The following is a 19,761-nucleotide window of genomic DNA, read 5'->3' as shown; positions in this document are numbered from 1 at the left end:
GCCTCCCCCTCCCTTTAGCTTCAACAGCCCCAGAGCTGCTGCTGCTCCCGGGGGGATTTGAGTCCCTTTTCCTGTTTTTGATGAGCCCCCAAAGCTCCTTTATTTCCCTGTGGCCCTTTGAAACTTCCGAGCTTGTGTGATCATAGATCCGGGCCTGGGTGCATTGTTTTGCTTTCAAGAGAGGCCTGATTTTATCATTCTGTCTCCTCCTGGATGAAGATGTAAGTGAGCATCCACCCATGGGATCCTAGTCTGCCATACTCATAACACACACATAATGAGGTAACCTGAAAGCAGACCATCTCCATTAATGAGAAGCACTGTTCTTTAACCTTTGTAAGCAAACAGGAGAAAAGTTTGTGTCTTGCTGTGCACTTGTATAGTGGCTTGTGCAATGAAGTTCTGCTCCTCTGATTGGATGCTCGTGGCATTACCACAATAAGAATAATAAATAGAAACTTTGCTGTTTCATCTATTTGGCTATTCTCCTGAATGTTAGAGTTAACTGTGTGTTCTCTTGATGACCACAAGGCTGTCTCTACACTGGCACAAATTGCCTTTTGTGCATCTTTGGGAAAAAGGCAGGACATCTGGATGTGAGCTTTGGATGAGGCCAAGAGTGTAAAAAGGTTCAAAACAGGGTTGGATATTTATAGATATCAGGAATATCCAGAATTATGCTAATTAATTACCATCAATTTTGGAAGGCATATTAAACTGCATGCTTCAGGGTTTATGCCAGTGCCTGACTGCTAGGTCCCATCTTGATCTTTATGTGGGGGATAGTTTATTCCCCATCTACCTACTATGTGGCTCTTACACCTTCTGTAACATCTGGTACAGATCACTGTCAGAGACAGGATATTATTTAGAGATGGATTTAGAGATGGATCCAGTATAGCAGTTCCTATAAGCTTAGACTTCCAAGTATTCTTGTTCTAAAATAAGGGGGAGGGAGTAGACTAGTGGTTTTCAAACTGCAGGTCGGGACCCGGTACTGGTTTGCAGAATGGAAGACACTGGTTCGTAGCGACTCTGGTCAGCACTGCCGCCTGGGCTGTTAAAAGTCCCATCACCAGTGCTGCTTGGCTAAGGCAGGCTAGTTCCCACCTGTTCTGACACTGCTGTGCCCCAGAAGCGGCCAGCAGCAGGTCTGGCTCCTAGGCGGGGGGGCCACGGGGCTCTGTACGCTGCCCCTGCCCCGAGCACCAGCTCTGCACTCCCAGTGGCCGGGAACCAGCCAATGGGAGCTGGGAGGGTTGGTGCCTACAGGTAAGAGCTGCGCAGAGCCAGTCCTGCTGTTGTCTGCTTCTGGGGCACAGCGCAGTCTGTCGTGCCAGGACAGGCAGGAAGCCTGCCTTAGTACCCCTGCTGTGCTGCTGACCGGGAGTTGCCCAAGGTAAGCCTGTGCCCATGCCCCAGCCCTGAGCCTCCCCTACCCCCAAACCCAGACCCCCTTCCTGCACCCCAAACCCCTCATCCCTGGCCCCACTCCAGAGCCTGCACCCCCAGCCCAGAGTCCTGACCCCTCTCACGCCCCAGCCCAGAGCCCCCTCCCACACCCTGAGCTACTCATTCTCGGCCTCACCCCACAGCCCTCACCTTCGTGCCCAAGCCCCTCCTACACCCCAAGCCCCTCATCCCCAGCTCCATTGGGTCACAAGCATTAGCAATTTTCTTCAACTGGGTTGCCAGAAAAAAAGTTTGAAAACCACTGGAGTAGACACTTGAGCCCTGCTTATAATGGGAAAATGAGCTGTTGCTGAAAATAACTTTTCTATGCGTCTCCCTGAACAGGTATTGGAAACTGCTTTAGTGCTAGTTTAGACTACCAAAAAAACACTTTCAGATTTATTTTTGAAAGCTGATTGAGGCTTGGAATTTTATCCTAGCAGTTAAACTGTTTTCAGTCCCAGTTCAAAGAGAGGTCTTTGCCTAAAATCATTTTCAGCAACAATTCAGCTTCCAAGTATAGACAGGGCAGTGAGTGGCATTGGTGCATGTCTACACTGTATCTGGAAGCAAGCCTCCCAGCCAGGGTCCACAGACTTGTGATAGCTAAAAATAGCTGTGTAGACATTGCTTTGACATTGTGGCAAGCACGTGCCACAGGAGTCAGAGCCCGATCTGCAACATCTACACATCAATTTCTAGAGTGATAGTATGAGCCCCACAAGTACTAGTTTGTAGACCTGGGCTGCGAATGTTGCTCCCACATACAGTGTAGATGTGCTGTTAGTGGCTCCTTTTCTTCTGAGGTGTCTGTAGCTCAACGTGCACAGCAAAGATTATTGATTTTTTTCCCCCTCATGTGATGATTTAGCATTTCAAATGTTTATGTACTAATTCCTAACATTTTTTGCCAGCTCAAAGCACTATATAAACATTAAGTAAACTAATATGCCAGACCAGCCTGATCTCCTTCTTTGAAACAATAACAGATTTTTTTAGACAAAGTATATCTGGATTTCAGCAAGACATTTGATACAGTTCCACTTGGGAAGTTAGTTAAATTGAAGAATGTGGGGAGTAATATGACAATTGAAAGATGGATAAGAAACTGGTTAAAGAGGAGGCTACAATGGGTCATGCTGAAAGGTGAACTGTCATGCTGGAGGGAGGTTACTAGTGGAGTTCCTCAAGGACTGGTCTTGGGGCCAGGCTTATTTAACATTTTTATTAGGACTGTCGTTTAATTGCCGTTAATTCATGCAATTAACTCAAAAAATTAATCACGATTAATTACAGTTTTAATTGCACTGTTAAACAATAGAATACCCATTGACATTTATTAAATATTTTGGATGCTTTTCTACATTTTCAAATATATTGATTTCAGTTACAACACAGAATACAAAGTGTATACTGTTTATTTTATATAATATTTGATTACAAATATTTGTACTGTAAAAATGATAAACAAAATAAATAGTATTTTTCAGTTCACCTCGTACAAGTACTGTAGTGCAATCTCTATCATGAAAATGGAACTTACAAATGTAGATTTTTTTTGTTACATAACTGCACTCAAAAACTAAACAGTGCAAAATTTTAGAGCCTACAAGTGCACTCAGTCCTACTTCTCGTTCAGCCAATCACTAAGACAAGCAAGTTTGTTTACATTTATGGGAGATAATGCTGCCCACATCTTATTTACAGTGTCACCAGAAAGTGAGATCAGGCATTTGCATGGGACTTTTGTAGTCAGCATTGCAAGATGTCTGCGTGCCAGATATGCTAAACATTCATATGCCCCTTCATGCTTTGGTCACCATTCCAGAGGACATGCTTCCATGCTGATGACGCTCATTAAAAAAATAAGGCATTAATTAAATTTGTGAGTGAACTCCTTGGGGAAGAATTGTATGTTTTCGGCTCTATTTTACCCACATTCTGCCATATATTCAATGTTATAGTAGGCTCGGATGATGACTCAGCACATGTTGTTCATTTTAAGAACACGTTTGCTGCAAATTTGACAAAATGCAGAGAAGGTGCCAATGTGAGATTTCTAAAGATAGCTACTGTACTTGACCCAAGGTTGAAGAATCTGAAGTGCCTTCTGAAACCTGAGAGGGATGAGGTGTCTTTCAGAAGTCTTAAAAGAGCAACACTCCAAAGAGGAAACTACAGAACCCGAAACAACAAAAAAGAAGATCAACCTTCTGCTGGTGGCATCTGACTCAGATGATGGAAAATGAACATGCATCGGTCTGCACTGCTTTGGATTGTTATCGAGCAGAACCCATTATCAGCATGGACGCATGTCCTCTGGGATGGTGGTTGAAGCATGAAGGGACATATGAAACTTTAGTGCATCTGGCATGTAAATATCTTGGAATGTCAGCTACAGCAGTGCCATGCGAACACCTGTTCTCACTTTCAGGTGAAATTGTGAACAAGAAGTGGGCAGTATTATCTCCTTCAAATGTAAACAGACTTGTTTATCTGAGCGATTGGCTGAACAAGAAATAGGACTGAGTGGATTTGTAGGCTCTAAAGTTTTACATTGTTTTATTTTTGAATGCAGGGGTGGTTTTTGTTTTTTTTTTTTACATAATTCTACATTTGTAAGTTGCACTTTCATGATAAAGAGATTGCACTACCGTACATGTATGAGGTTAATTGAAAAACTATTTTTTTACAGTGCAGATATTTGTAATAATATAAAGTGAGCACTGTACACTGTATTCTGTTATAATTGAAATGAGTATATTTGAAAATGTGGAAAAAATCCAAAAGTTTAAATAGATGGTATTCTGTTATTGTTTAACAGTGCGATTAATCACAAATAATTTTTTTAATTGCTTGACAGCCCTAATTTTTATTAATGATCTTGGAACAAAATATGCATGTGTGGTAATAAAATTTGCAGGTGACACACAGTTGGAAGGTATTGCCAATACAGAAGAGGACTGGAATATCATACAAGAAGACCTGGATGACTTTGAAAACTGGAGTACAGATGCTCCCCGGGTTACACGAGATCCAACTTACACAAATCCGCACTTACGGAAAAAGTTCCATAAGCTAAAAATAGGAGGTGGGTGGGGATTTTTGTGTAATGGTCGGAGATCAGTTTCCGACTTATGCAAAATCTGAGTGATGCAAGGTATTCTGGAATGCTTGCATAAATCAGGGAGTGTCTGTAATAGAAATGAGATGAAATTGAATAGTCCAAACTGCAAGGATCATGCACTTAGGGACTAACAAGAAGAATTTTTGCTATAAGCTGGGGACTTACCAGTTGGAAACGACAAAGGAGGAGAAAGACCTGAGTGTATTGGTTGATCGCAGGATGACTATGACTGACTACTGTGATGCAGGTATGAAAAAGGCTAATGCAGTCCTAGGATGTACCAGGTGAGGTATTTTTAGTAGAGATAGGGAAGCGGTAGTACCAGCATATCACGGATTCTCAAACTGGGGGTCGGGACTCCTCAGAGGGTCGTGACATTATTGCATGGGGGGGGTCATGAGCTGTGAGCCTCCAGCCTGAACCCCGCTTTGCATCCAGCATTTATAATGGTGTTAAATATATTTAAGTGCTTTTAATTTATAAGTGGGGGAAGTCACACTCAGACTTGCTATGTGAAAGGGGTCACTCGTACAGAAGTTTGAGAACTGCTGCAGTATACAAAGCACTGGTGAGACCTCATGTGGAATATTGTGTGGGATTCTGCCCTCCCATGTTTAAGAAAGATGAAACTGGAACAGGTGCAGAGAAGGGCTACTAGGATTGATCTGAGGAATGAAAAACCTACCTTATGAGAGGAAACTCAAGAGCTTGGCCAAGAGAAAGCTGAGGGGAGATATCCCTCTGATGTATTTATACAAAGCAGTCATAAATACCAGGGAGGAAAAGGAATTATAAGCACCAGTGTGGACACAAGAACAAATGGATATAAACTGGCCATCAACAAGTTTAGGCTTGAAATTAGATGAAGGTTTCTAATGATCAGAGGAGTGAAGTTTTGGGACAGCCTTCCAAGGGGAGCAGTGGAGGCAAAAAACTTAACTCGCTTCAAGACTGAGCTTGATAAGTTTATGAGGGAGAGGATGGTGTGATGGGACTGCCTACAATGGCATGTAACTGATCTGTGACTGCTAGTAGCAAATATCTCCAATGGCCAGTGATGGAATGCTAAATAAGGAGGGCTCTAAATTACTTCAGAGAATTCTTTCTCAGGTGTCCGGCTGGTGGGTCTTGCCCAGATGCTCAAGGTCCAGGGTCAGAAAGGAATCTTCCCTCAGGTCAGATTGGCAGAAGCCCTGGAGGGGGAGTTGCCTCTGCAGCAGGGGGCGGGTCACTTTGCAGGTTTAAACTAGTGTAAATGGCAGATTCTGTTACTTGAAGTCTTTAAATCGTTATTTGAGACTTCAGTAACTCAACCAGAGGTTAGGGGTCTCACATCTCCACACATGGAAAGGCATGCACAGTCACTTCAGTGTGTTGATTGAAAGTTGCACTTCCCTGAGACTCTAGAGTTAAGAATTGAGGGGAGTCTGGTGGATCAAGTATTTAAATAAGCACACTATATGTATTTATGAGAATGTTTACCGTTTGAAATACACCTCTACCGCGATATAGTGCTGTCCTTGGGAGCCAAAAAATCTTACCGCGTTATAGGTGAAACTGCGTTATATCAAACTTGATATGATCCGTGGGAGCACGCAGACCTCCCTCCCCAGGAGCGCTGCTTTACTGTGTTATATCCAAATTCGTGTTATATCAGGTGGCGTTATAACGGGGTAGCAGTGTATATGCAGTTACTGTCAAACAAAGGAACTTACTAGTCACTTTTGAAATTTGTTTTATGTTAAAACTTGTCAGTTAGCTTATTGTGGGATTGATAATAGTATTTTATGGGTGAAATCCTGGCTTCAGTGAGGTCAGGATTTTACCCTATATAGCTATAGCTCCATCTTTCTGTTCCACTGTCACTACACAAGTGTTTAGAATGGGAAGTTACGACAGAGGTATGTGACTGAAGCTCCAGGGAGAATGTAGGCTGGCGGATCTAGATACTTGAACTGTAATTTAACCAGAACACGCCAGAAAAAGTAGTTAGGGTTGGAATGCATTACAGAAAATTACTGGTGTTTTTTTAGATTACAGCATTATATGGAATCTGGTTGTGTGAGACTAAGTTTTATCAAGTATTACTTCTGTTGCAACAAAACTCTGCTAGACACTTTACAGACAAGCCTACAGGCATAGTCTCTGTCAAATGATCTTACAATCTAAATAGGATCTTAAAGTATATATGGGTATTATCCCTTTCCCACTATGAAAAGACAAACCACCAAAGTAAGGGCCTAGATGTGGTCTAGGACCATGGCATGGGGGGATATAGCTGATGCTAATTAGGTTTTCAGTCTCCTGTTTTTTTGTTTTGTTTTTTTTCCCAGCCAATCGTGTCTTCATTTTATAGTGATCACGTGTCAGAAATATGGCTACAGACTGGCTTGGAAGCATTGTGTCCATTAACTGTGGAGACAGCCTGGGAGTCTATCAGGGACGAGTGTCGGCTGTGGATCAGATCAGTCAGACCATCTCCCTGACGCGGCCTTTCCATAATGGGGTCAAGTGCCTCGTGCCAGAGGTCACCTTCAGGTAAGTGTCTCCTCTGTCTGTTTCTTCCAGGCAAACTTTACATATGGCTGAAGTTGGGGCATTTTGCTTCAAAACTCATTACTGCTTATCCTTGACCGAAAAGTGCTTCTATTACTTTTGGTAGGACCTATACAGAAAGCAAGAGATGCTGTCTTTGGGCTTTTTGTTGTCTAGGTTACAATGTGACACAGATGTAGATCACAATTGGAATACATTGGTAGGCGCAAAGAAAATGGCTATCTGCACAGGGTCACTGTGTATTACCTGTCCTCCAGCTCACAGTTAGATGAGACATTTGGCAGACTCTGTGGAATTTTTGCCAATGGCAAGTTTAATGTTTGTGTTTACTAAAGCACAACTGAAGTGAGAGTGGAGCTGTTAATCATTTGAATTAGATCCTTGCCCCAAATAAATCTGTTTTATGGCTCCAACTGCATGTTTATCTTCAGATCTGTCTTATCTTCTACCATTTTCTTTCTTTTCCTCCATCTAGATAGCTCTTGATATCTGTCTGGCAAGAATTCTCTTCTCTTTGGTACAATAATCTTGTTTTATAATTCGCAAGCCAATTGGTGCAGATTGGCCTTGGAGAGACATACCAACAGCACCCAAAACTAACAAGCCTACTGCTGTGTAGGAAGGTATTGCTGCTGTTCTACTAAATTACCTGCCCTCTACCTCTGCCCCAAGCTCCCGTTATGTTACTGGAGAAGAGTAAAAATTACTAACCAAAGATTTTTTTCTATTATCAGTGCAAATTGGCAAAGTTAGATTTGCACAGATTTAAATGATTTCCACAAATACACAGATTTAACTATTTGATTACTAAACAAAGATTAAATAGCAACCTTAGGCAGTCTCTCTTGCTTAGGGCTTGTCTACATTACCTGCTGGATCAACAGGCAGTGATCGATCCAGCGGGTGTCGATTAATCGTGTCTAGTTTAGACGTGATAAATCGACCACTGAGCGCTCTTCCATTGACTCCGGTACTCCACCAGGTAGAGAGGCGCAGGCGCAGTCGACAGGAGAGCATCAGCCATCGAATTACCACAGTGAAGACACCATGGTAAGTAGATCTAAGTATGTCGACTTCAACTATGTTATACATATATTTGAAGTTGCATAACTTAGATCGATTTACCATCCCCCAGTGTAGACCAGGCCTTAGGGAGTTGAAACTCAGAGTGGGAGGTGGGGGGAGAATAGAGAAGGAAGAATCCATGTAATGCTGGTAAAGGTATCGAAGTCCATAACATACTCAGTCTTGGTAACAACATTACTTTTATATCCCAGTACAATAGATTCATTCTGAAGTTTGATTGTTCTTCATAAATGTAATGACAAAGACCATATCTTATAGCCACTCTTTCAGAGTGACTAGTTAACAGCTTGCACCCAACTCCTTTATTATATGAAAGTGTGGATTATTTCCAATACTGCATTGTAGTTTTCATGACCTTCAAAGGAGCTTTTAAGTGCCATCTCTCTGAGTTCCATTGTTTTAGGGATGCTCTCAATAGAAACAGACTATGGTAAAGGGAAGTCACCTGAAAAATAAGATTAATCATAGCACCTGTATTCTTCTAGAATCTATTAACTCAAGCAGTTTTCTACCCAACCCTGGCTCCCCCCACTTCTGACTAAGTATAGAGCCAGTGGGATAAAGAGGTTTTTGAGGTTCATTTCTTTCCAGGACCAGAAGAGTCAGATGTATTGTCTGAGGAATATAGTGTGTGTGTTCCTAATAGGTATTGTAATCTATGTTAATGGGTTTTTTTTCCTTAGGTTCCAGTGAATTAAGAGAAAAATGTCATTCTGATGCTTCTGCAGACTGTAACATACTATGGGCTTGATTTCTGTAGAGCTGGGCGCCAATGTTGAATCCAACTTTGTTTTGTTCTCTTTCCTATGTTTAGGGCGGGTGATATTACTGAGCTAAAGATTCTGCAGATTCCAGGTCCTAGGGACAGCAAACAAAGTGGGGACCTGCAGCATACTGAACTAGGCATCCCTGGCGTTGGGTGCCAAGTGGGTACCAATCAAAATGGCACTGGCAAATTGCTAAAGAAGCCTACCAGCAGTGCCCCACAGGCTATCCCAAGGAGAACGGACATGAAAAATCAGGAAGTTGTCATCTCCCCACAACAGCAGCAGTGCTCTAAGAGCTATATGGACCGACATTTGGAATCCTTGAATCAGTCCAAAGGTTTCCGTCGTAGACACAACTCCTGTGAGTATATTGCCCACTCAGCAGCTTTCCCTTCTCTTTAGCTCTGTCAGTCTAGTCCACTGCTGCATCAACTACTGTTCTCAAATGGGTATTTAATATAGCAATTAAAATGGTGCTGGAAAGACTTAAAAAAAAAACATTTTGTTACTGATATTCTTGTTTCCACACCATTAATTTCTCCACCCTGTTAAGGTATTTGGGAAAGTGCTACAAGCTGTCAAATATTTTTTTACCTCCAAAAGTTTGATAAATGTAGATCTTAAAACTGCCAGCCACTTATCTTAAATCAAGTGTGATTTAGTGATGGCTTTTAGCTATATTAATAACAACATGAGAAACTGATGACAAACTCAACATCCGTAGTTTCTCTGAGTGGACAACTGCTGTTATGGCATCTCTAATTCACGGTCCATTTTGGTCAATTTCACACTTACAGGATTTAAAAATTTGTGAATTTTGTGATTTCAGTTATTTCAATTTGAAATTTTATAGAGTTGTAATTGTAGGGACCCTGCCCCAAAAAGGAGTTGTTGGGGGTCACAAGGTTATTGTGGGGTGGGTTGCAGTATTGTTACCCTAACCCTTGTGCTGCTGCTGGCAGTGGTGCTGCCTTCAGAGCTGGGCAGCTGGAGAGCAGTGGCTTCTGACTGGGAAACCAGCTCTGAAGGCAGAGCCACTGCCAACAGCAGCGCAGAAGTAAGGATGGCATGGTATGGTATTTCCACCCTTACTTCTGCATTGCTGCCTGCAGAGTTGGGCCCTCAGTCAGCAGCCACCACTCTCTGTCCGCCCAGCTCTGAAGACAGCAGCACAGAAGTAAGGATGCATGGTATGATATTGCCACCCTTACTGCTGCACTGCTGCTGGCAGGGCGTTGCCTTCAGATCTGGGCACCTGGCCATCGTATGCCACTTTCTGGCTGCCCAGCTCTGGAGTCAGCACAGAAATAAGGGTGGCAATACTGTGACCCCTTCTAGAATAACCTTGAGATTCCCCTGCAACTCCCTTTTCGGGTCAGGTCCCCCAATTTGAGAAACAATGGTCTCTCCCGTGAAATCTGTATACTATAGGGTAACAAGCACACAAAAGACCAGATTTCATGAGTGGAAACCAGATTTCATGGTCCGTAACGCATTTTTCATGGCCGTGAATATGGTAGGACCCTACTAATGGGAGAGACCATGCACGTACCACTCAGGACTTGGCTTCACTCTGAGTATTCTGCACTGGGGCATAAAACGCTCTTATGCTGGCCCTTGGATTGTTGGGTGGAAGGGACTGGATGACCTAATCTGTCATTTCCATTTCTAACCTTTTTTCCCCTGAAAGTAAGGTTTTATTGCACTTTTTATGAGCGTCCAGGATACACTGTCAAAAACCAGGTGCATAATGTATATTCTACACAAAATAACTTCACGTTATAATAGCCTCCAACAGCATAGACAGAAAAGTCTGTTTCCATCAAATCAATGCAGGTAACTGGAAACTCTCTTGAATAAATTCCAGATCCCTTCCATCTTTAACTTCTTTTCAGTGGGCATATTTCTTAGCTACAGTTTAGAATTCCTAACTGTGTCAGACTAGAGCCCTGCAGTGGGACTGGGATCCAGCAGGTCTGAGAACCAGCTGCCATAATAGAGAGATAAAAATTCAACAAACAATGCTAATGGGAGTGGGTGTTATGGGATGGGACAGAAACAGATTAAAACAATAGTCCTGCGCTGAGTTCTATGTCAGACTTTTAAGTTCTTCATGTTTGGATCTCTTTTAATTGCTTTTGCTACGCTGATGATTGTGTGTAATGGTTATCTAAAGTAGGTGACTGCGTGTATCTTGGATAGAGATTAGCAAGATCAGGCAGCACACCTGATTTCAGATTGCTAAATATAGCCTTTTTATGAGATCATCTCTAACTAAGAAGTGCATTAACACACTCGTGTCCAGGTACAACATTTCTGATTGCAGCATAGGGAAAAGTGTGTGTTTTATAGATGCATAAGTGCTTAATTGTGGGTAAATAAATATTTGCTCCAAATCCTCAAAAAAATCACCTCCAAGCTGAGGGAAAGCTTGGAAAATTTCAACCTGAAAAGAATTAGATTTATTAAGTAACGAATAACAGAAATAAATGAATTAGAATGGATATTCTCAGCCAGAGGTACGTGTACCTCGGGAAGACTTCTGTGTACTCCCGAGGGCACATCAACTCATCTGGGTATTTGCCTTGTTTTACAACAGGCTACATAAAAAGCACTAGTGAAGTCAGTACAAACTGAAATTTCATACACACAATGACTTGTTTATACTGTTCTATATACTATACACTGAAATGTAAGTACAATATTTATATTCCAATAGGTTTATTTTATAATTATATGGTAAAAATGAGAAAGTCAGCAATTTTTCAGTAAGTGTGCTATGACACTTTTTTTTTGTATTTTTATGTCTGATTTTGTAAGCAAGTAATTGTTAAGTGAGGTGAAATTTGGGGCATGCAAGACAAATCAGACTCTTGAAAAGGGTACAGTAGTGTGGAAAGGTGAGAGCCACTGTCTTAAACTATAGTATGTGCTACCCTCACATGCTGCTATAAACCATTAGAGGGAACAATAGAATGCAATCATTCTTAGAATAAAAATCTTGGGCCTGCTACATTTAGCAGAGTTCTTAAGCACATGCGTAACTTTAAGCATGTGCACAGCCCTGTTGATTTCTGTGGGGCTGCTCATATACTTAAAGGTTAAGCATATGTTTTGTGAAATCTAGGTCTGAAAGGCTGCTTGTGTGGCTATTAGTATTTACCCAGTGCAACCAACAGAGTTAAGTCTGCAGGCATCCTTTGGGCTGGCTTTTATGATGTCATTATTTGACCATAAAGGCTTATTAACAGTTACAGGGGTTCTGGGCAGATATTTCTGTTTTAAAAGAGCAACTGCCCAGAGCAGCTTTCAGAATCTACAGTGGCACAGATGAGAAGAAGGTAAGTATGAAGTTTTATGAACTGCATGCTACAGTGCAGGACAATTTCTTATGGAATGGTGGTAGCCTCCCTGGAGTTGAAACTAGCTTCTCACTATAAAATCTGACTTTAAATCTTTTCTCCCAAAGAGCACCAATGTCTCTAAAACTTTTAAATGCTGCATCTCATCTCAAGCTTTTATTGTAATCTTAGTAGAATTCAGAAATGTTAAGAATAACTTTCCTGACATTCACTTGCAACCCACCCAAAAGTAGTTAGAGATTTTTTATTTTCAAGATGGTTTGGGCTATATCAAATTCATTTTGATTTTTGTTCACATTGTTAACAAATGCCGATAGAGAGATAGCTAGATAGAAATAGATTTTGGGGTGGGGGGGGGATCTGTAGGGGGAGCGTTTCACTGAAATAGTTATTTTAAAGTGTATGTAGAGCAATATTTTAAAAAGTAGACTGACCTCATCCTGGCTTCAGGGACTGCTGCTGTGGTTGCTGAGCTGAGCAAGAGGTGAGAGGTAGGACAGGGCTGAGAATTTAGGACAGGGCGGCATGGGGGTGTACCTGGAACAAGTATGGGGAGAAAGGGAGCATCAAAGACATAGAATGGCAAGTGGAAAGCAGGGAAGAGTTATGTAGGGGTACTAAGACACAAGTGTTGTGTGTGCAAGGATCTGGAAGACGTACGAGGGGGTTTGTGCAGGGGACTGTGGAGGTAATGGAGAATTCTGGGGAAGATAAAGGGGTATAGAAATGAGTGCAAGGTATTGGAGGGCATGGAAAGCAAGGTCCATATATGTGCAGGGTACTGGGTTGAAGTTATGCTGACTGAGTTATAATTCCCTGGGTGCTCTTTGTTCCCCTTTTTAAATATAGGTACTATGTTTGCTCTGCTCCAGTACTCTGGATCTCACCTGTCCTCCAATAAGAGTTCTTGAAGATAGTAGCTGACGGTTCTGAGATTGCTTCAGTTGGTTCCTTAAGTACCTAGGATGAATTTCATCAGGCCCTGCCAACTTGAATACATCTAACATTCTTTAATCTGTTCTTTCCTTATTTTGGCTTGTGTGTTATTTCCTCTTTTTTGATGATGATAATTGTGTATCTAGTCACCATTAACCTTTTAGTGAAGACTGAAGCAAAATAGGCATTAAGCACCTCAGCCTTCTTAAGTAGCGGGTCTATGCTTTCCTTCATCTTTCCGTTGCTACTAGTGTATTTAAAGAACCTCTTCTTATTGTCTTATATGACCCTTGCTCGGTGTAACTCATTTTTTGCCTTAGCCTTTCTGATTTTGTCCCTACATGCTTGCGCTATTCTTTTGTACTCCTCCTTAGCAATTTCTGTTCCCTTTTGATTTTAAGGTAATTAGAGAGCTCCTAATGGAGCCATATTGGCTTCTTACTATTTTTCCTATCTTTCTTTCACATTGGGATAGTTTGCAGTTGTGCCTTTAATATTGTCTCATAGTGAAACTTCCAGCTCTCTTGAACTCCTTTATCCCTTAGATTTTCTTCCTATAGGACCGTTCTATGTCAGTTTGGACCCCATGGGATGTCACCTGGTGTGCTGGGATGCCACTGAGGCAGACTGTTCTGCCAGCCTGGGCCCCCTTTTTACCTGGTCTTGCTGGGCTAGGCTCCCCAGCCTTTTCCAGCCAAGCACACAGGCAGGGCCACACCCAGCTGCACAGAGAGACAAAGATCTGCTCTGAGAAGGCTCATCTTAAGGGGCTTGTCACAGCACCCAGATGTCTACCCTGCCTTGGAATACAAACCCAAAATTATATGAAATTTGCCTCTTCCCTCAATGTGGAGGAGGGTATGCACAACTTCTCTCCCTTTCCTCCCCGCCCCATTAGAAATCACATAAACTGGGTTCTGTTGTAAACCAAAAATAAATTTATTAACTATAACAGGTGTATTTTAAGTAGTTAAGGAGGTAGCAGACAGAACAAGGCAGATTAGTAAGAAAATAAAACAGAGCACACAAACTAAGCTTAATGCACTAGAGAAACTGGTTACATGTAACTCCTCACCCTAAATGTGGTTCTAATGATCTTCTTCACAGGCCAGATACACTTCCAGCATGGGTCTATTTCTTTCCTCCAGTTCAGTCTTAGTTGTTTCCAGCAGCCATCTTGGGTGGGGCAGCAGGGGAGAACTGACAATCTGGATTACCTCACTCCCCACCCTTAATAGGATTTGCATAAGGTAGGAGTCCTTTGTTTCTAGTTTGAGTCCCCCCCCCCAGCTTCTCTTGGAAAAGTACAGAATTCAAAATGGATTCCAGTATCAAGTGACATGGTCAGATGCCTCTGTAGGATCCCTGTAGCCATTTTTCACAGGTTGACCAACATGTTCACGAGAAGTCTAAGCTCTTTTACAGTCTATTGTCTCTTGCTGATGGGCCATCAGCATAGTCGGGTTTTTTCATTATTGTACCTGAAGTGTTAGCGGGGGCATCACCCAAAGTAACATAGCTGAAATATAGATAGTCAATATTACTAGCTTCAGATACAGAAATGATACAGGCATACAAATTGGATAATCGCATTCAGTAAATCATAACCTTTCCAATGATATCTCACATGAGCCATCTTGCATAAAATGTGTCTGTTATGTCGTTAATATCATAAGGATATTTTCATAAAGACTATGGAGTATAATGTCACACGTACCAGCTCTGAGTTTTAGTGTGCTTTTTTTGAAGTCCATTGTCCTTATTCTGTTGTTTTTACTCCTTCCTTTCCTTAGAATAATGAAATCTATCATTTCATGATCATTTTAACCCAAATTGCCTTCCACCTTCAGATTCACAACCAATTCCACCCTGTTGATCAGAATCAAGTCTCAAAAGGCTGTCCCCTTGGTTACTTGCTCCACTTTCTGAAACAAAAAGTTGTCCCCAATAAGTTCTTGAAATGAAATGTGTGTGTGTTTCCAACAGATGCCTGGATAGGTAAAGTCCGAAATTACTACCAGGTCTTGTGTTTTGGGTATTTGTTAATTGTTCTAGAAATGCCTCATCCACCTCTTCTTCCTAACATCACTCTGTCTCTCCCCCTCCCCTTTTTTCTTTTTCTTTACCCAGAGACTTCCAACTGGTCTGTCTCTTGCCTTCTTTTGGACTTCAGCACAAGTGTATATTTTCTTGGTGTATAATGCAACACCATCTTTCTTTTTTCCCTGCCTGTCCTTCCTGAACAAGCTGAATCTCCTATAGCGATATTCCAGTCATGAGATTTATCCTGCAAGTCTCTGATGTCAGTTAAGTCATAATGTAGCTTATGTACTAATACTTTCATTCAGGGTTGGCAATTTCCCTGGAAAAACTAGTTTAGTTCAGGGTGCTGGTAAATACTGGTTTGAACCAGAAAAGTGGAAAGAATAAAATTATTATTAAAATAGACTAATGAAAATTAGTGACAAATATTTAGCAATTTGATATTAGTTTTGCAGTAATATGGTCCTTTTATTTTATTTCCTTTAATTACAATTAAAACAAAAAATAGAAGCTATATGCTGTTGCCTTGACTACCTCAAACAGAAACTGAAACTTCTGAACTGGGGAATTCCCCTTCTTTGTTCAGCAATGCAAATTACATTTGTTTAGCAAAGAAAGAAGGGGAATTCCCAGATTCAGAAGTTTTTTCTGTTTGAGGTAAACTGCCAAACAAACTGTCTAGTCTAATACTCTGGCTCTTGATCTAATTGGCTGGAGTTGCAACTACTGCAACTGAACTCAGTGTCTCAAGTCAAAATATTTCAATGTGAGCGAATGTGAAAGACCATTTGATCCAATTCATGGCTATTTTGAGAACGTTCATGAAGATGGCAAAGAGAATCTTAGATGCAGAAGTTGCAAAGAAAAAGTAAGTGGGAAGGCAGACTGTACAAGGAAACATGTTGCAAAATGCTGAGAAAAGAACAAAGAGACACCAGAATCACTGACTCTGGCTAGATGTATGTGAGCACTAGAATCAGACTATGAGGATGAAGGTCCTTGCCATTGCCAAGAACGTCAAAAGAAAGCCGCACCCGGGTCAACCAAAGACAATGAGGAGGAAATGTCAGTTTTTCAACCACAAATGGATGTGTGTGTGTAACAAAAGCAACTCCAGAATTGAAACAAAATGTCGACTTAAAAATGACAGCATTTTTTTTTTATGGCTGTAAAATTCCCTTTTCTGTTGTTGAGTATCCAGTTTTTCAAGCAATGATTATCTTCCTAAGGCCAGACTACAAAGCACCAGTCAAAAGCAGACAGCAGGTGAATAGTTAGATGCAGTTACTAATGGTTTAAAGGTGGAAGCACTCAACAGATTACATGGAAAAGCAGTTACATTACTTCAGTCAGCTAGTATTAATATGTACAATGTTCCAGTGATATCTAACTGTGGTTTCTGTACCAGTGATTGATACTGGAAGCAGTAAGAAAACTGGGAAGTACCATGCTACACTGGAAAGAGAAGCCACAATATTAGCAAAGGAACTGTCATTGTGTTAAGAGCTACCTGACAGACAATGAGAAAAAGATGCAAAGTATGAGAAGTGATTTGGAACAAGATGGCAACACTTTGGTTATGTATGGATGTGCATCACATTTGTTGAGGTAAATTTAGCCAGACCTTTCATGAAGTGCTTTGATGAAACAGGCTATAGATTTGCAAAGTATTTTTGTAATACTGGTTAAAAGAATGCCAAGTTCTGTTAAGACTCAAATCATGGTGACCCACGATGGAAAAGTCAAATAACATGTCTGAAAACATAGAATCGTAGGACTTGAAGAGACCTTGAGAGATCATCTGTTCCAGTCCCCTGCACTCATGGAGGGACTAAGTATTATCTAGACCATCCCTGACAGGGATGACTGTTCACTCATATTTAGCTTGTGATCCACTATCATGCCCAGATCCCTTTCCGCAGTGCTTCTTTCTAGGCAGTCATTTCCCATTTTATGTGTGTGCAACTGATTGTTCCTTCCTAAGCAGAGCACTTTGCATTTGTCCTTATTGAATTGCATTCTTTTACTTCAGACCATTTCTCCAATTTGTCCAGTTTAATCCTATCCTCCAAATCATTCCCAGCTTGATATTGTCCATAAATTTTATAAGTGTACTCTCTATGCCATTATCTAAATCATTGATGAAGATATTGAATAGAACTGGTCCCAGAACTGATCCCTGTGGTCCCCACTTGATATGCCCTTCCAGCTCACTGATAACTACTCTCTGGGAACAGTTTTTCAACCAGTTATGCACCCACCTGATAGTAGCTCCATATAGGTTGCATTTCCTTAGTTTGTTTATGAGAAGGTTATGCAATACAGTATTAAAAGCCTTAGGACCTTTCTACACTGGCAAGTTTCTGCGCAGTAAAGCCGCTTTCTGCACTGTAACTCCCGAGGTGTACACACTGTCAAGTTGCAGTGCTTTAAAATAAACACCCTAACAAGAGGCGTATAGTTTCTGCACTGGAACTACAGTGCTGGGGTGCCAGTGTAGACACCGTGGCGATTACAGCACTGCAATTGGTCTCTGGGAGGTGTCCCATAATGCCTGTTCTCACCTCTCTGGTCATTGGTTTGAACTCTACAGTCCTGTCCTCAGGTTACCAACCATCATCCCCACCCTGTAAATTCCTTTGGAAATTTGGAACTCCCTGTTTTCTCGGTAATCCATGCAGTGGTCTCAGTGCATCTTTCCAGGTGACCAGGCCTGCTTCATGCCCCAGGCAATCCCCTCTTGGAGCAATGCCGAGCTGCTGGACCTCATCAGCATTTGGGGAGAGAAGGCTGTGCAGTCCCAGCTGCGCTCCAGCCATAGGAATTAGGATACATATGGACAGATTTCAAGATGCATGATTGAAAGGGGGCATGACCAGGATACATTGCAGTGCAGGTCAAAGTGAAGGAGCTGTGAAATGCCTACCACAAGGCGCGTGAAGCAAACTGCTGCTCCGGTGCTGCACCCATGAGCTGCTGGTTCTGCAAAGAGCTGGACACGATACTTGGAGGTGACTCCACCTCCACTGTGAAGACCACTGGGGGATACTTTGGTGGCTCGCATGCCAGTTGAGAGTGGACCAAGCCAGGAAGAGGAAATCTGGGATGAGGATGTGGACGGGGAGGGGAACCCAGAGGCAGAGGATGACTTGGAGACCAGAGATGCATGCAGCCAGGAGCTCTTTTCTATCCCGGAGGAGGCTAGTCAGTCTCAGCTGTTGGAGATTGGCAAAGTGCAAAAAGGAGGGGAGGCCCCTGGGAAGTGGATCTGATTTGGGAATTGCTGAAGCGAGTTGTTGGGGGCAGGAGAGTTGCAGAAAGCAGGCTTGTCTCCCACTGCATGTCTAGTCTGAGCGACGGACAGGCCGTTGATTGACTCCCTCAATTCATGGGAATCCCTCTCAGAGGTCTCCAGGAAACTCTCGTGGAGATACTGGGCAGTCCGCTGCCGCAAGTTCTTTAGCAGAGCTGCTTTGTTTCTTGCTCCATTAATGGTAACTTTCCCGTACCACTGTGCCATCCTGGGGGGCGGCGGGGGAGGAATCATTGCTGCACACAGGTGAGCCGCATAGGTGCCAAGGCGGAAGCCACAAGTGTGGAGAAGACCCTCCTTTGATTCCCTGCTCACCCTCAGCAGCGAGATATCTTCCATAATGATCACATCCTGTGGAAAGTGTGGGGACAGGAATGATTATCAGGCTCCCCCTACAGTGCTGGTTCTCTCCAAGAGCCATGTGCCCAGTGTACAGAAGGGTCCAGGAAGAGTGATTTATCCTGCCCCTGTGGCTACTCACTATTTTGGGGGTCTTGTGGCTCATGTGTGTTTGCCTGGGGTCAGCCTGTTAGTGACAGGTGTGTGAATATTGGCTGTGTTTTAAATCAATGAATCAGTGTTGTCTGTGTTGCAGACAATACTGCTGCTGTAAAATGTTGCATTTAAACTTCACAGAGATGATCTTGGGAGCCCAGCCTCCCTCTTTGTTATCGGCGGCCGAACGGCTGCGCAGAATTAGAAAGCAGCCAAGAAGAACTAAGGAGGACTTTCTGCATGAGGTTATGATGCACTCAGCTGCTGAGAAACAGGAATTGGAGTGGTGGGACAGTGAGAAGGACCAAAAGGAGAACACAGCATGCCAGAATGAAGCTACGGAGCATCCCTTAAAGGTTATGGGGCGCCAAGCAGACACTCTCCAGATGATACTAGCTCTTCAAATGGATCAGCTCCGCATCTGCTCTCCCCTGCAGCCAGTGTCGCAAAACTCTTTCCCATGTGCCCCCCAGACACTGCCAACACACTCTTACCAACCTCCTGGCTCCAGTCTCTACTCGCAGCATTCCACTCTCCCGCCCCCTCTGTGCACTGTGGACTCCCACTACCCATTGCACTCAACACCCGTCCGTCTGCAGTTTGGCCCTGCTGAAGTACAGTACC

At 42.5% G+C, this 19,761-nt stretch overlaps 1 protein-coding gene across 8 annotated transcripts in view; it reads left to right on the top strand.

The window, feature by feature from the left end:
- Positions 1-19,761, top strand: part of EDC3 (enhancer of mRNA decapping 3) — a 74,927-nt gene that overhangs the window by 11,098 nt on the left and 44,068 nt on the right. For 2 of the 8 annotated variants that reach the window (XM_050966809.1, XM_050966803.1), the window contains exons 2-3: positions 6,936-7,117; positions 9,036-9,349. In XM_050966809.1, coding sequence (XP_050822766.1) covers positions 6,954-7,117; positions 9,036-9,349 — 478 coding nt within the window. In that variant the 5' untranslated portion in view covers positions 6,936-6,953. Of the gene's footprint in view, positions 1-4,375; positions 4,544-4,732; positions 4,864-6,912; positions 7,118-9,035; positions 9,350-19,761 lie in introns of all 8 variants that reach the window. The other 6 variants (XM_050966802.1, XM_050966810.1, XM_050966807.1 and 3 more) reach the window with 5 other exon arrangements.

This window comes from Gopherus flavomarginatus, chromosome 9 (genome assembly GCF_025201925.1).
Source record: "Gopherus flavomarginatus isolate rGopFla2 chromosome 9, rGopFla2.mat.asm, whole genome shotgun sequence".
Classification (NCBI taxonomy): domain Eukaryota; kingdom Metazoa; phylum Chordata; order Testudines; family Testudinidae; genus Gopherus; species Gopherus flavomarginatus.
Note: the sequence above shows the minus strand (reverse complement) of the source record. Positions and strands in the feature narration are given on the sequence as shown.